We start from the raw sequence: 15,275 nt of genomic DNA, 5'->3' as shown, positions 1-15,275 counted from the left end.
AGAAAATAGTAAATACAGGGAGTTTTATTATTACCAGGATGTCTTTCAGTGCCTCTGAGTTGAGTCCGTTCTGAGAGTTGGCTTTCTTCACCATGTCCCCAGCCTGTTTCAGTGCCTCCTCCAGGTCCTTCAGTTTAGCCTCATAGTCCTTCAGAAGACCCTTCACCCTCTTGGCTGCTGCCTCATTCTGATCATACTGCTTGGTCACATTAGCCTTGATGTAGTCCAGCACTGGGAGAATACAACAGAATAGAAATGGTCATTCTCGACCGGAAATTTAAAAAAAAGTCTCACTATTTTATTCGGTTGCTGATGGTATCAAACAAAGTAGTCATCGCCATTGTGACATTATACTTCTTATCTGTATCTTAACTCAACCTAATCCAGTAATGTTCAAGAACATCAGAGTTACAGTACGAGCTTCTAATCTTATGAAAGAAAAGCCTTGAGGGATTTGAAGAGTTTTGGTTCCACAGCAGACTACTTACGTTTCTGGGCCTCGTCTTTCTCTTTGTCGGCTGCGTCTTTCTGGGGGTTGAAGTTTCTCCTCTCCATCTCCTTCACCATGCGTTCAGCGTCGGATAACATCTTAGCCAGGCTCTCACTGGGCACCACATCACCGGAACCAGACTCTTTCAGCTGCAGCAGCAGGGCTACACAACACACACATTCAGGTTGAGATATATAGAAATATAAGGGAGGGAGAGGGAGTGGGAGAGGGAGAGAGAGGGAGAGAGGGAGAGAGAGACAGGGAGATAGAGAGAGGGAGAGCGGGAGAGCGGGAGAGAGTGACAGGGAGATAGAGAGAGAGAGAGAGAGAGAGAGAGAGAGAGAGAGAGAGAGAGAGAGAGAGAGAGAGAGAGAGAGAGAGAGAGAGAGAGAGAGAGAGAGAGAGAGAGAGAGAGAGGGAGAGAGGGAGAGAGAGAGGGAGAGAGGGAGAGAGAGAGGGAGGGAGAGAGGGAGGGAGAGAGAGAAGGAGAGAGAGAGAGAGAGGGAGAGAGGGAGAGAGTGACAGGGAGATAGAGAGAGAGAGAGAGAGAGAGAGAGAGAGAGAGAGAGAGAGAGAGAGAGAGAGAGAGGGAGAGAGGGAGAGAGAGAGGGAGGGAGAGAGAGAGAGGGAGGGAGAGAGAGAGGGAGAGCGGGAGAGAAGGGGTGAGAAAACAGAAAAATAAAAAGGAAAGAGGATCATTTGGCTAGAGAGAGAGATATATATAGACAGAGGGGGGGGGGGGGGCAAAGAGATCAGGCGAGTTAGAGAACAAGGACTTGGTGGTTTACCCAGGATCCTCTCGAGCAGGTTCCTAGCCTCAGTGTCCAGGTCTTTAGCTCTCAGATGGGTTTTACCCACATCATTCAGCACTTTCTGGGCATCCGCAGCCCTGTCATCCGCCTGATGGACAACACAGAAATAGACACAAACATTAGCTCTCCAAAGCCAGCACACACAATCCCACACATGACAGGCAGGAATAAAAGACAGCGAGAAGGAAGAGTTCCAGTCCAGTACCTTTTCTTTCAGAGCGCTGATATCCTCGTTGACACTGAGAGTGTCCTGCTCCAGTTGGCTAACCTTGGGCTTCTGGCTGTTCACACTGGAACTGAACTTGCTCACCAGACTCTGTGGAGGGAACACACAGTCTATTGTTTAACACTATTATGGGATGGATGGATGGATGGATGGATGGATGGATGGATGGATGGAGAGAGAGAGAGAGAGAGAGAGAGAGAGAGAGAGAGAGAGAGAGAGCTACAGTTCAATGGGATATGGCTGGTTGTGGACTCCTCAGGCTGTCAGAGAGGTTGACTGAGTGACTTGTTTCCTCCTGTTGGTTTGATAAATGCTTACAGCGTTTAAAAACGGAGCGTATGAGTTGCTGAGATCCCAAACGCGTGGGAGTTCAGCTCTGACATGTGTTGACACACAGCTCTGGGACAAACTGACTGAGATCGCTTATCAGAAGGATTCTGGAATGTTCGAGTACGCACACACCCTTTACCGCTCTCTCTGTGTGTGTGTGTGTGTGTGTGAGCATTGACGTACAGCTATCCACACGGTATCTGCGTTTAGGTCATTTGCTATGTTTTGAAGTCCTCTCCCATCCTTTCTGTGGCCTGTATAGCCAGAGGGCAGGGTGGTACACTTCACTGCTTTTAACAGTACATATATGCCATTAATATATAGAATATAATACCTTGGTCTCTGTGATGGCATTCTCCAGCATCCTGAGTCGGTCCTGAGAGGAGGCGGAGATACTGGCGTTATCCAGCTGAGTCTTAATCCTGCCCAGCTCCTCATCCAGACGCCCCAGATCGTTTAGTAAGGTCTCGGCGCAGTCGTCACACTCTGACAAGCCCACACAGACAAACGTAATCAACTGCTGATCATGATGAGGTAGGTACCCTCATGTACTGTACTCTCATTGGGGCCGTCACGCTGTCACGACAGAGACACTAACCTTGACACTGCTCGTCTGTGTTGGTGTCCCCCGGCTCCAACGCATTCTTGCACACTGCAGAAAGAGCAACATTATACATTGCATTTATTTTGACGAGGAAAATGAAACATCTACAGCGTAAAGCTTTACCAATAGGCAGAATGTGCCGCCATGTCTCAGTACGGTATCCACACTCACCACCAGTCCTGGAGTCACAGCTGTTTCCGTTGCCGCCACAGTCACAAGGCCGACAGCTTCCTCCGGTTGTCAATGGATCACCGTGGTAACCAGGGGCGCATCGTTCACAACTGTCTCCTGCGTAGCCTGGTCGGCAAACACACTGGAACCCTCCAGCGACCTCTCTGCAACCCACCGCAAAACTATAGTGGAACGATGAAGAAAGAGGAGATAGTTTAGTACCCGCAGATACTGGGCCGACCACGGTAAGTGATACACAGTACAAGGGTTTGACTTCACCAAAGGAGCATCTACTGTGGGTGACCTTGCCACAGGTTGGTTCTTTGGTGACACTGACCTGTTAGCTGGCACACCAAAGGGGCACGGGCACACCCGGCATGATCTCTGGGCAGCGTCTCCATAGTAACCCTCTTTGCAGCGCTCACACCTGTCCCCGGCTGTGTTGTACTGGCAGTTCTGTCCAGAGGAAGAGTAGAAAACATGCATTAGACTGTATCACGTGAGCACCAAAAGAACAGTATTTGAATGAAGTACTAGTCAAATACTAGTCCTTCATAATGGACATTCAGTTTACCCAGTGAAGAACAGCACAAGGTACAGTAAATCAGTGTATTCTTCAAACGAGTGAAGAGCCAAGTCACATAGAAAACCTATAGCCTCACTAAGTTGTTGAAAAGTCCAGAACAAATACCACCGTGAGTCTAAACATACTTTGTCCTTCTGTAGACATAGTCACACGAACATACTCCAGCCCAGAGTAGATCCAACAACAGGCAACATTATGTCCTTTTTTTTATCTCAAAAGGAGGGTGATTGTCATCCCTCTCTACCATAAACGACTAACATTTCTGTCCTAATTCATCCCAAAGAGTGATTTTGATGGTACAGAGAGAACGAGTGTTCAGCCTGGACTCCTTAGGCCTAGATAGAGGCACAGGCCTGGTCTTGAGTGGCATGCGTAAGATGAGAGGAGACAAGAGAGGGAGGGAGAGAGAGATGAGAGAGAGAGACAGAGAGAGGGAGAAAGGAGAATATAGAGTGCTTTTAGAGATCTAGAATTTCACTGGGAGACAGCTAATGTATAATCACCATCATCCAATAGTTTCATGTGGTTAGCCGTCCATGGTACAGAACAGTATGTGGGCACCAAGGCAGAGTGGGATGGCCACACCATGCCCTGTGGCGTGGGGTGTGAGGTCTAGACTATGACTACTGGGCTGTGGCTCACCCTGATGGAGTCACATAGGCTGACATAGCAGGTGTTGCCCAAGTGGTTATCACTGAATTCCTTGAGGGCTTCTTTAGGCTCACAGGTTTTGAATGATTGTAATTCAGAAGCACTGTGTGTGTTCGAGTTCAAGTTGATTCGTGGTATGTACAGGACACACATACTTGCGGGTTCCCTTGCGATCATGCGACAACAATAACAAATAATAGAAGGCAATAATACAAATATACAAAATAGGGTGTGTTCTTACCAGGCACCTCCCAGTCCTGTCGTCACACTCGTTGGCGAGGCCGTTACAGAAGCAGGGCACACAGCGACCCAGGTAGGGCCCACTGCCGTCCCTATAGTAACCTTGAGCACATTTCTGGAACAGAGAAACACACAGACATTAATACAGGTACATCAAAATACATAGATACAACAATATCATACAGAAAAACAGAATTTTGAAAGTGATTTCTATCTCAATGGGACCCTCCTGGGTGAATGCGAATTCTATCACGAACAGAACAGAATCCTAAAACACACATTTCAAAACGACACACTTCGCTCCCACACAGAAGAACACTTGGCCATTCAAAGTGGCAGTGTTTGAGGAGATACAGGCAATCAGAGTTTACATCAGCTAACCTTCCTAGCGACAGAGAATGATTGATCTCACAATGTCCCAAATCCCGAGTGGGTCGTGTCACCAGCACCACGCTGAGCACCGCCACCACTCAGAAGCCAAACACACCCTTCGCTCTATAGGATAACGGTCTGGAAGTCCACTGATATCCTACAAGTCTACCTCGCACACGGAGCAGCCAAGCATACATTACAGTAAGTTTATTTGTAACCCAACAGAAATCCATTGTTTTACCTGGATCTGAGAGCTGGCATCTTGGTCGTCAAAAGACGGGTACTGAACAGTCTGTCCTCGGTCATTCACAGAAGAATACTGGACTCTCTGTGTACCCTGGTCATTCACAGAGGGGTAATGTACTCTCTGTCCGCCCTGGTCATTCACAGAGGGGTAATGTACTCTCTGTCCGCCCTGGTCATGTAGGGAAGGATAATGTATCCTCTGTGCCTCTCGGTCATGCTGTCTGGGATAGCGGTTCCTCTCTTCCCTGGTAATGGGTCTGTGTCCTGCGCTGCATAGTCCCAGTAAGATCCCCCACAGCAGGGTCTGAAGTAGCATGCCTGTCCTTCTGGCTCTCCAGGGGCTGTGTACACGCGTGTCTGACATTGCTCACGTTTCGTCTGAAATAACTCCCTGCTCTGCCCTGCCTCTGCCTCTTAAACACACACACACACTCCCACATGTAGAGGACACGCCCCTTCTCCACTCACCTACAGTACCTTAGTCAGCAGCGCAGTCAGAGCAGTGTAGCAACACGCACACCCACACGCTGACCAACGTGCACGTTAGGGTTGGGCGTTATCCAGATGTTCATACCGTCAAACCGTTTCTGTACCATACCGGGGTGTACGGTATTACTGGAAGTGCACAAAACTATTTAGGCAACAGGGATCTTGATCCAGGAGGGGATGAATATGTCTAGTCTGCGTACCAGTGTTTTTAACTAACATGCCAGAGAGACTGTCCTTTCAGGAATCTCAGTGTTCAACATGGAGCTGGATTGATGGCGGAGTTGCTCATTGGTTGTTGGAAAAAACATCTAGATTTTCCATGACAACATGTAGAGCCTCGAAAATAGGTTCATTTAAAAAAAAAAACTTGATTCAAAATCAAAACGTCCATACACATTCGTTACTATAACCACTTCCGACAATACAATGTCACTTACACACAAAGGGTCGACAAGAAAATCGTCAGAATGTACATAAGCCACCTCATCCACATATAGAAAGGTTGCTAGGGTGGGGCTCCACCTGGGAGCCTGAGTGAGTTTGTGTTGAAGTGTGTCTATAGATGTGTTCACAGGGTATGTGTGTGAGCATGCTAGTGTGACTGTGTGGTTCTGTGAATAATGGTTGGAAATCTCCAGACAGTGCAGGAGCAGCAGTCACACCTGAATCATGCAGTCCAAACACATAGCAGTGGAGACAGTTGGGCGTGGTAGTTAGTTGGATCTGTGTATGTACTATCTGGTGTCGGGTAGTGAGTAACAATGTCCCAGGTTGCCAGATGCCACGCCCGGCTATGTGTCAGGGCGCCTCTCCTTTTTCTAGCGCCGCAGGGTACATATTATCCATTTCCTCTGAACACACCTGACTAGAGGATGTTGACGTCTCCCACACACGTACACACACACACAGGTACATCATGCTCTCGCTATGGTAACAGGGCTTCGAGCACAATCGCAAAATGGGGAAAACAACTCAATCAACCCACATGAAAAAAATACTATAGTATACTATGGTATAAATACTATAGTATTCACTGTAGTGTTTTTGCAGACTAAACTGCAGTATACTGTAGTATTTACAGTTAAATATAGTATAAATACTGTAGTAAAAGAAAACGAGTATATACCATAGAAATAATGTAGTGTTTTTGCGGACTGTAATATACTGTAGTATTTACTGTACAGTTTTTGCAGACTCTAGTATACTGTAGTATTTACTGTACTGTTTTTGCGGACTCTAGTATACTGTAGTATTTACTGTACTGTTTTTGCTGACTCTAGTATACTGTAGTATTTAATGTAGTGTTTTTGCGGACTGTAATATACTGTACTATTTACTGTACAGTTTTTGCAGACTCTAGTATACTGTAGTATTTACTGTACTGTTTTTGCGGACTCTAGTATACTGTAGTATTTACTGTACTGTTTTTGCTGACTCTAGTATACTGTAGTATTTAATGTAGTGTTTTTGCGGACTGTAATATACTGTAGTATTCACTGTACTGTTTTTGCTGACTCCAGTATACTGTAGTATTTAATGTAGTGTTTTTGAGGACATTACTGTAGTATTTACTGTTTTATTACTTTTGACAAAGAAACGGCGGCATTCTCCTTAAGGAAACCTACTGGAGAAATAGAAAAGAAAAAGCACATTTTCCATAACCTGTAAGTAGGTGGGACTGGGGTCTGAACAGATCGTTCAGAGCTTCTGCTCTTTTCTATAACCTATAGGGAACACAGTATATGGTCTAGATTTGTCATGTGGGTATCTCACTTATGGGTGGCACAATTTGGGATAAGGTGGAGGGGAATGGGCAGGGTATGCATTTAATACTGTTTAAAAAAGTGTAGTGTTTTTGCTGTAGTATTAATATAGTATTACTGTAGTATTTACTATAGTATTCTACAGTATACGATACTAAGCATTACACATGATCTAGGGATACTATAGTGTGTAGTATAGTATTATTCAGTATACTACAGTTTACTACACAATTATATAGAAAGTCAAATGAAAATCTACTACAAAGTCATCAGGGCCTTAGGGTCTCACTTTGTTAATAAGCTATTGCCAGTGAAACAAAAAAAGCTTCCTTGGCTTGTCCATCTCCCGGGCAAAGTGATGCACACGGGCAAAGTGATGCTGAAACCACGATTGCAATGTTAAACAAACCATACAACTCTATGCACAATGACGACTTAAGGCTGCAATATGTAACTATTTGGGAGACCCGACCAAATTAACGTAGAAACGTGAGTTATAGATCTGTCATTCTTATTGACAACAAGCCTAAGAAGCGCTATTTCTATGCTTCCCGTTCTTTACGTTTGGTTTTTGTGTCTTTTACTTTCAGCTTCGAACAGCTGTTTAGATGGTATAATGATTCAGTAACACTTTACTTGCTTTTTTGTTGTTGTCACAAATTGAAATTATGCAAACTATTACAATTTTAGCAACCAGAAAATTGTGATGTCTGCATAGTGGATCTTTTTCTTCTTAATTCACTGCACCTTTTACAAAACCACATTTCAGTTCAGTAATAGAATGACGATTTGTGTGGTTTGTGCCCTCATTCTGTAAAAAATCTGAGTCTCAGCATCACTCTGTTACCGTGGAATTGTCCACACTGAAAATGCATACATTTACAGTCGTTCCATTTAATACGTGGATTCTGAGGAGGAAAATTATTCCTAATTGGAGTAGGAGAACCACCTGCGTACTAAACAACCTCAGGGAAGAATTTGGTTCTAACGTTCTAAATGTCGTACTGTATGTTTTTTTAAAAATGGTATTTTAATTGAACTGCTGTTACTATGACAACGGAGCGGTTTACAGCAGTGGTATAATCTTTAATATTATGTCTGCGTGATTGTGCATCTTATCCCTCTCCCTCGGGCTACTGGGCTTGGCTGATGAAACACACACACTTTATTCCGGGACATTCCACAAAGGCTTGTTTAAGCCGCTGGCTCTTCAACGAGCTGATGGATTTTTCCTCTGCCTGCCAGTGACCTCACTCACCCCAGGCTGGGCGTGGCACCATTGTTAGGGCGTGTCACGACAAAAACCCCACAGCGGGGAGGGCAGTTCTCGCTCTTCTCTTCTCCAAAATGACTAGATTGGTCGGTCGACACCTCTCCCTCTCAGCCCCTCCTGTCCTCTTTCTCTCTCTTACTTTCTCCCTCCGTCTCGCCCCCTCTCTTTCCCAATCCCAAACTGACCCCTAGGACATAGCCCCCAGCCCTTACACACTTGATGTGCATCTGAGAGCTAAAAGTCCACCTATCCTTGGACTCATTACCATCTCCAAAATAACAAAAACACCAAGGCAACTCTGGAGTACTCTCTCAGTAACTGCCCAGTGAAATTCTCACTTTTAAAAGGATGATGCGCTGGCCAATCAGCGATCAACTTGCCTGCAATATTTTTAATGACGGTATACGCCCACACCATTCTGTTGTTGAGTTAAGCTCACACCATTCGGTTGTTGAGGTGAGCCCACACCATTCGGTTGTTGAGGTAAGCCCACACCATTCTGTTGTTGAGGTAAGCCCACACCATTCTGTTGTTGAGGTAAGCCCACACCATTCTGTTGTTGAGGTAAGCCCACACCATTCTGTTGTTGAGGTAAGCCCACACCATTCTGTTGTTGAGTTAAGCCCACACCATTCTGTTGTTGAGGTAAGCCCACACCATTCTGTTGTTGAGGTAAGCCCACACCATTCTGTTGTTGAGGTAAGCCCACACCATTCTGTTGTTGAGGTAAGCCCACACCATTCTGTTGTTGAGGTAAGCCCACATCATTCTGTTGTTCAGGTAAGCCCACACCATTCTGTTGTTGAGGTAAGCCCACGCCATTCCAACACAGAAAAGCTTATTTTTGTCATAGCTAATTAAACATTTTGGGAAGGAAAACTATTTCAATTATATTGTACACTGGATGTACAGAACATTAAGAACAACTTCCTAATATTGAGTTTTACCCCCCCCCCCCCCCTCCCCCCTTTGCCCTCAAAACCACCTCAATTAGTCAGGGCATGGGCTCTACAAGGTGTCGAAAGCGTTCCACAGGGATGCTGGCCCATGTTAACTCCAATGCTTTCCACAGTTCTGTGAAGATGTCTGGATGTCCTTTGGGTGGTGCTGTTGAGCATGAAAAACCCAGCAGCGTTGCAGTTCTTGACACAAACCGATGCGCCTGGCACCTACTACCACACCCCGTTCAAAGGCACTTAAATCTTTTGTCTTGCCCATGGTACACATACACAAAACATGTCTCAATTGCCTCAAGGTTTAAAATCCTTATTTAATCTGTCTCCTCCCCTTCATCTACACTGATTGAAGTGACTTTATCAAGTGATATCAATAAGGGATCATAGCTTTCACCTGGAATCACCTGGTCAGTCTATGTCATGGAAAGAGCAGGTGTTCTTAATGTTTTGTACACTTAGTGTAAGTAATTCATAGACATCTGGAAACTCTGGGCAGTTACTTTAAAGGTATTATATATGATCCCTGTAGATCTACATGAGGCACCTAGGGGACTAAGAGTGAATGAGATCTGTCTCACCTGGCAGGAGTCTCCTCTGTAGAGAGGGGAACAGGCACACTCCTCCACGGTGCTAGCAGGGCCCCCGGCCCCTGTGTCTGTGGCCTCCTCCAGGCCCACCTCCCCCAGGCTGAGTCTCTGGCTCTGGGTGAAGTAGAGGGCCCGCACCCTCAGACCAACAAGCCCTGCCAGGACTTCCATCAGATCCTCTCTGGACACAGGACGGTTGGTGCCGGAGTGACGCCAATTCCCCTAAACAGAACAGACAGGGGTTAGTGAGGGATTGGAAATGTTGAGGTCTGATCAAATGTTATTATATGCGTTCACAACAGATGGAATAAGGACTCGGTTGTACCTCTACTAGCTGGACTCTGCTCTGGTGGAGTCTGTCAGGATGAGGGGTATGTGGGGACATGTGGACCAGGGTCATCTCCTGGCCCTGAGAAATTCGCAGACAAATAACACTGGGTTACTCAAAACAGGAAGTCATCATGACTTATATATATATATATATATACATATACATATATATATATATATATATATATATATATATATATATATATATATATATATATATATATATATATGACTTATACACCAATTAGAGAGATGTCATAATTAGCCGTGAGTGATGATACAATGTGTCATAATGTACGTACACTGAGCAGGACATCAGGTCTGCGGTCCATCAGCGACATCCCCTCACTGGGAATCCCAAAGGACTTAGCCTGGTAGGTGAGGTAGCCCCCATAGGACGACACCTGAGACAGGAGCGGAATACTATCAGCAGGGTTGGGTAGGTTACTTTCTAAATGTAATGCGTTACAGTTACAGTTAGTTAGTTACCTGTCCAAAATTGTAATCAGCAACGTCAATTTTTGATTACCCCAACCCAGTGACCTAATCTGATTACTTTTGGATTACTTTCCCCTTAAGAGACATTAGAAGAAGACAAAAAGGATCCATCAAACCCATTTGATGTGTCATCAAAGTGGTCTCTGACTTGTGGTCAGAATAGGTCAGGTGGAACAATGCTGAATTGAATGTCAGTGAGAAAACAATAAGGTGTCATAATGTATTTTTTCCAAACATAATTTCTGAATTTAAAGGTAATTCAAGAACTAATCATCTAGTTTTTCAAAAATATCTGTAATCTGATTACAATATTTTTGATAGTAACAGAACTGATTACATTTTGTTTTTTGTAATCAGATTACATGTAATCAGTTATTCCCCAACCCTGACTATCAGTCACAGTCAATGGGACTGGTACAGGACCCAGCGTTGAACTGTTAAAGCACTGGTATTTAGGCTCAATGGCAGCTGCTTAAAGCCCTGCCTTCTGTTCTTGTCACTGAATCCACAGCTAAATAACAACTAATCAAATGTTAAAAATGCTCAAGTCTCATATAAAAAGAACTTCCAAATATTACGGAAACATGTCCTCTTTTTTTAAACTGAGCTATTCTATTCCAACAGTACATGTCCTCCTCTCAAGTTCCACTCTCTACTCACCCGGTCTACCAGGTAGGATGGTGGCGCCACCCAGTGGAGGAGCTGGGTAGTGCCAGGCAACTCCTGTACGTCTGCTACCACAGTGTTACTTGACGGGTTGAGGACTGATGCCACCTCCTCCTGGTCAGCCCTCTCCAGACGCCAGCCACGCATGTCCATAAACTAGTGGAGGCGAAGGGAAAGAGGATTGTACTATATACTATCGGCCTATGGTTTGGTAAAATGCCATTATGTACATAGGAATATAATAGCATGCTGTGTGCAATGGAGTTATGTTCTGCAGGTGTGGCAAAGCTGTGGGTATATCCACTCCATGGAATGTGGGTTGTTTCAACACGGATCCTTTAGCTAGATAAGGGTTTGATCATGTGTCTGAACAGGTACAGTGTAATTACAACTTATTACACATTTCTGTGGCACGGAAAGTATGTATCAATGAAAATGCCTATAAAATTTCAGAAACACACACACACAAGCATATACGCATGCACACGCACACACCTTCCCCCTGCGTTTGCCAGAGCTCTGGCACTGGTCAGTGGCTCCAAAGCAGAAGCAGCTGATGCAGCCTCTGGGGTGGGAGGGGTCAAAGTGGAAGGACCCGTCTCTACAGGCATCACAGCGGGCACCCTGCACGTTCCTCTACAACAACAGGACATACGGCTGCTTACTGTTACCTCCAGATTTCACAGGTCACAACCTTTTCCTGGTCACTGACCCTGCTAATAACCAATCACATTGTTTCCCAGTAGAGAAGCCCTCAGAGATGTTTATAAGTCACCTTGCAGAGGCACTGTCCTGTGTCTGGGTGACATATATCAGGTGTGACCCCTCCCTGGTTACAGCTACATGGGACACAGTCTGGGAACCTGTAGAACCCTGCAGCACACCGGTCACACTGCCGCCCACCGATCCTGGGCTTACACCTTCACACACACAGAACAAATACACATACAATTAACATGATTGTACTTGGAAATCTCATCCACAGCATGTTCAAATATTCAGCTACTGGCCATGTCTTATAAGAGGAAAGGTGCAAAAAAATGACAGAGAATCTCATTCAGCACTCCACAACCTTTACCGTGTGTGGTGTTTCCTATATGAAATACTATAGTGTTTACCAGGGATCACCAACTAGATTCCACCAACTAGATTTCTTGAGCGGGTGGTCTGGGGGCCGGAACATATTTACAAATAGACTGCAAATTGACCGCAAGAAGCCCAAACATATGTAATATTTCACAAAAACATAATCATTTCAAATCTTGCTTATATTTGTATACGATGACTTGTCTCCCGATTATGAGTGGGAATACTTGGGAACAGATTTTTAAAATCAGCTGAATTCCTGGTGAAAAAAAAGACGTTTTTTTTTTAAACTCAGAAAACGTGGGTAACCCTGGTGTATACTATGGTAAGAAATACAATAGTATTCACTGTAGTGTATTTGCAGACTTTACTGCAGTATACTGTAGTATTTACAGTTTACTATAGTATAAATACTGTAGTAAAATAACAGTAGTATATTTAAGTGATAATGTTTCATTAAAAACATTCTTTTTTTATTAATTCCACAAGATATAGCCCCGACACAAATCTAGGGTTGCCACCCAATCCGGCTGGTTGTTCATTCTATTGGTTTGGTTGCCAGAGTCGCGACCCAGTCGTTCAGTCTTTTTGTTCTATATCTATGGATGTGACCCAGTCATTCCTTCTAAATGTTCCATTGCCATACTGACGGGCAACGTTCTTATCCCTTGCTTGCTAGCTAGCCAACTACGGCTAACTTACAGTCACATCAAATAGTGGAGCCAGAATAACAGCAAAGTAGCTGCATTTTTGCATTTGTTTAATCTGTTTTGTAGTGACATTTATTTCGCCTGGCATAGAAAAGGCGCTCACTCGTTAGGACACTGTTGTTTAGAGGAGTTAGCCAACAACACAGCTACAGTAACACAATCACTTCAAACTGAAGCTGGAAAGACTGCAAATTAGCTGCGTTTCATTTGACCTTTTTTTGTACATGATGCTGATTCATGATTTCGACTGGCTGAGAAACGCTGCCTGTCTCGTCCCGACTCCCGCCTCGTTCATTACTATGGGACAGCAGGAGATCGAATTTGAATATTGAAACAATGTTTAAATTGTCGGATAGACAAACAGCAAGGTTTATACAAATCTCCACTGCTGAAAACTAAATGTTAGTCTAAAAGAAATGTGAGATAATGTCTAGATGTTTTTTATAGTGGAGATGAAGTTTATAACTTCTCTGACTCTGCTGATGAGACAGTGGATTCTACAGTCAGATGGAACAGAGTAAATAAGCATTTTAATGTCATAGATTTAGCCGGTGGTAACTTGTGGAAGAAACACCGGCTGGAATGCGGTTTTAACCAATCAGCATTCAGGATTAGTCCCACCCGTTGTATAAACTGTATTATACACTGGGTGGATCGAGCCCTGAATGCTGATTGGCATACCACGGGTATGAGAAAACATTTATTTTTACTGCTCTAATTACGTTGGTAAACAGTTTACAATAGCAATAAGGCACCTTGGGGGTTTGTGGTATATGGCCAACATACCACAGGTAAGGGCTCTGTCCAGGCACGAGTGTAAGAACAGCCCTTACCTGTGGTATATTGGCCATATACCACACTGCCTCGGGCCTCATTGCTTAAGTATTTACTGTGGTGTGTTTGCGGACTGTCATATTTACTGTAGTGCTCATTTTCTTATTATCTTTGACATAGAAGCGGAGAGCTTTCTCCTTTAGGAAAACTACAGCAAATGTTCTATAACCTGTAGGTAGGTAGGACTGGGTTCTGAACAGACAGTTCAGAACTTCTGCTCATTTCTATAACCATAGGGAACACAATATATGGTCTATACTTGTTTCTCACTTACGGGTGGCACAAATTGGGATATGGAGGAGGGGAATGGACAGGATATACGCTAATTAAATATTGCAGTATTTACTATAGTATTCCACAGTATACTATACCATTCTATACTAAGTACTACACATGATCGAGGGATACTACAGTGTGTAGTATAGTATTATACAGTATATTACAGATTACTACACAATTATATAGTAAGTACTGTAGTATTCTATAGTAAACTGTAGTATTTTTTATGTGGATTTAGTCTCTACACAGAGCTCTACTCACGCGCACTGTCCCGTGTCACGGTCACAGTCTCTCCCTGTGTTGGACCTGACTCCATTGGGGGAGCAGTCACAGCCCTCACAGCCCACTAGAGGGTGGTAGCTGAACGTCTGGCTCTCACACACATCACAGACTGGCTTCACTGTCTGGGGCGGGCAGATACACTGACCTGTCACCTCGTGGCACAGCCGCTGGCCACACTCACATGCTGGGGGGGGGGGGGGGGGGGGGGGGGACGACATAGACAGGTTAGGGTAAGAAACTATGTGTGAGTCATTTTAGTATCTGAAATCTACTTACGTCTACAGTAGGGGAAGCCATAGTATCCTGTGGCACATCGTGTACACTGCCGACCGATCACATGGGGCCTACAGGGACACTGGCCCCCTACAGGGTTACAGGTGGGCACCGTGGCCCCTGATTTGTCACAGTAGCAGGGCAGGGCCCCGTCACTATAGGCTGCTACCAGGGAGCGGGCTGAGTCTCTGCAGAACTGGGAGGACGTTCTGGGGCTGTTGGAACAGGAAGAAAACATTCGGGGTTAGGGGTCAATCAAATAAAGTAGTTATGAAATTCTCTGAGTATTGATCGTGTTTACACATTAAAAACAACTACTCCCTTAAAAAAATATTATAATAATCCCTCCCCCCGTTAATTTCACCACACGAAGTCGAAATTTAAGTTTCAAATAAACATGATATGATCCTGCAATTACAATCATACTGAATGACCTAATCTTCATATCACTCAGCAAAGCTGTTGACTCCATTCCACAGGGCACATGGTTGTGCTTGGTCAAAGTCTTGAGAAACCCACTG

General features: G+C 44.5%; 1 protein-coding gene across 2 annotated transcripts in view; it reads right to left on the bottom strand.

The window, feature by feature from the left end:
- Positions 1-15,275, bottom strand: part of LOC139376128 (laminin subunit alpha-3-like) — a 103,913-nt gene that overhangs the window by 15,761 nt on the left and 72,877 nt on the right. For both annotated transcript variants that reach the window (XM_071118344.1, XM_071118345.1), the window contains exons 34-50: positions 14,758-14,969; positions 14,461-14,665; positions 12,066-12,210; positions 11,786-11,926; positions 11,285-11,446; positions 10,429-10,530; positions 10,122-10,205; positions 9,788-10,018; positions 4,112-4,225; positions 2,971-3,089; positions 2,634-2,815; positions 2,457-2,510; positions 2,193-2,344; positions 1,508-1,618; positions 1,279-1,390; positions 489-653; positions 35-231 (exon numbers count right to left, since the gene is read on the bottom strand). In XM_071118344.1, the coding sequence (XP_070974445.1) occupies positions 35-231; positions 489-653; positions 1,279-1,390; positions 1,508-1,618; positions 2,193-2,344; positions 2,457-2,510; positions 2,634-2,815; positions 2,971-3,089; positions 4,112-4,225; positions 9,788-10,018; positions 10,122-10,205; positions 10,429-10,530; positions 11,285-11,446; positions 11,786-11,926; positions 12,066-12,210; positions 14,461-14,665; positions 14,758-14,969 (2,488 nt within the window). The remainder of the gene's footprint in view (positions 1-34; positions 232-488; positions 654-1,278; positions 1,391-1,507; positions 1,619-2,192; positions 2,345-2,456; positions 2,511-2,633; positions 2,816-2,970; positions 3,090-4,111; positions 4,226-9,787; positions 10,019-10,121; positions 10,206-10,428; positions 10,531-11,284; positions 11,447-11,785; positions 11,927-12,065; positions 12,211-14,460; positions 14,666-14,757; positions 14,970-15,275) is intronic.

This window comes from Oncorhynchus clarkii, chromosome 20 (assembly GCF_045791955.1).
Source record: "Oncorhynchus clarkii lewisi isolate Uvic-CL-2024 chromosome 20, UVic_Ocla_1.0, whole genome shotgun sequence".
NCBI lineage: Eukaryota > Metazoa > Chordata > Actinopteri > Salmoniformes > Salmonidae > Oncorhynchus > Oncorhynchus clarkii.
This window is presented reverse-complemented; position numbering and strand designations above follow the sequence as displayed.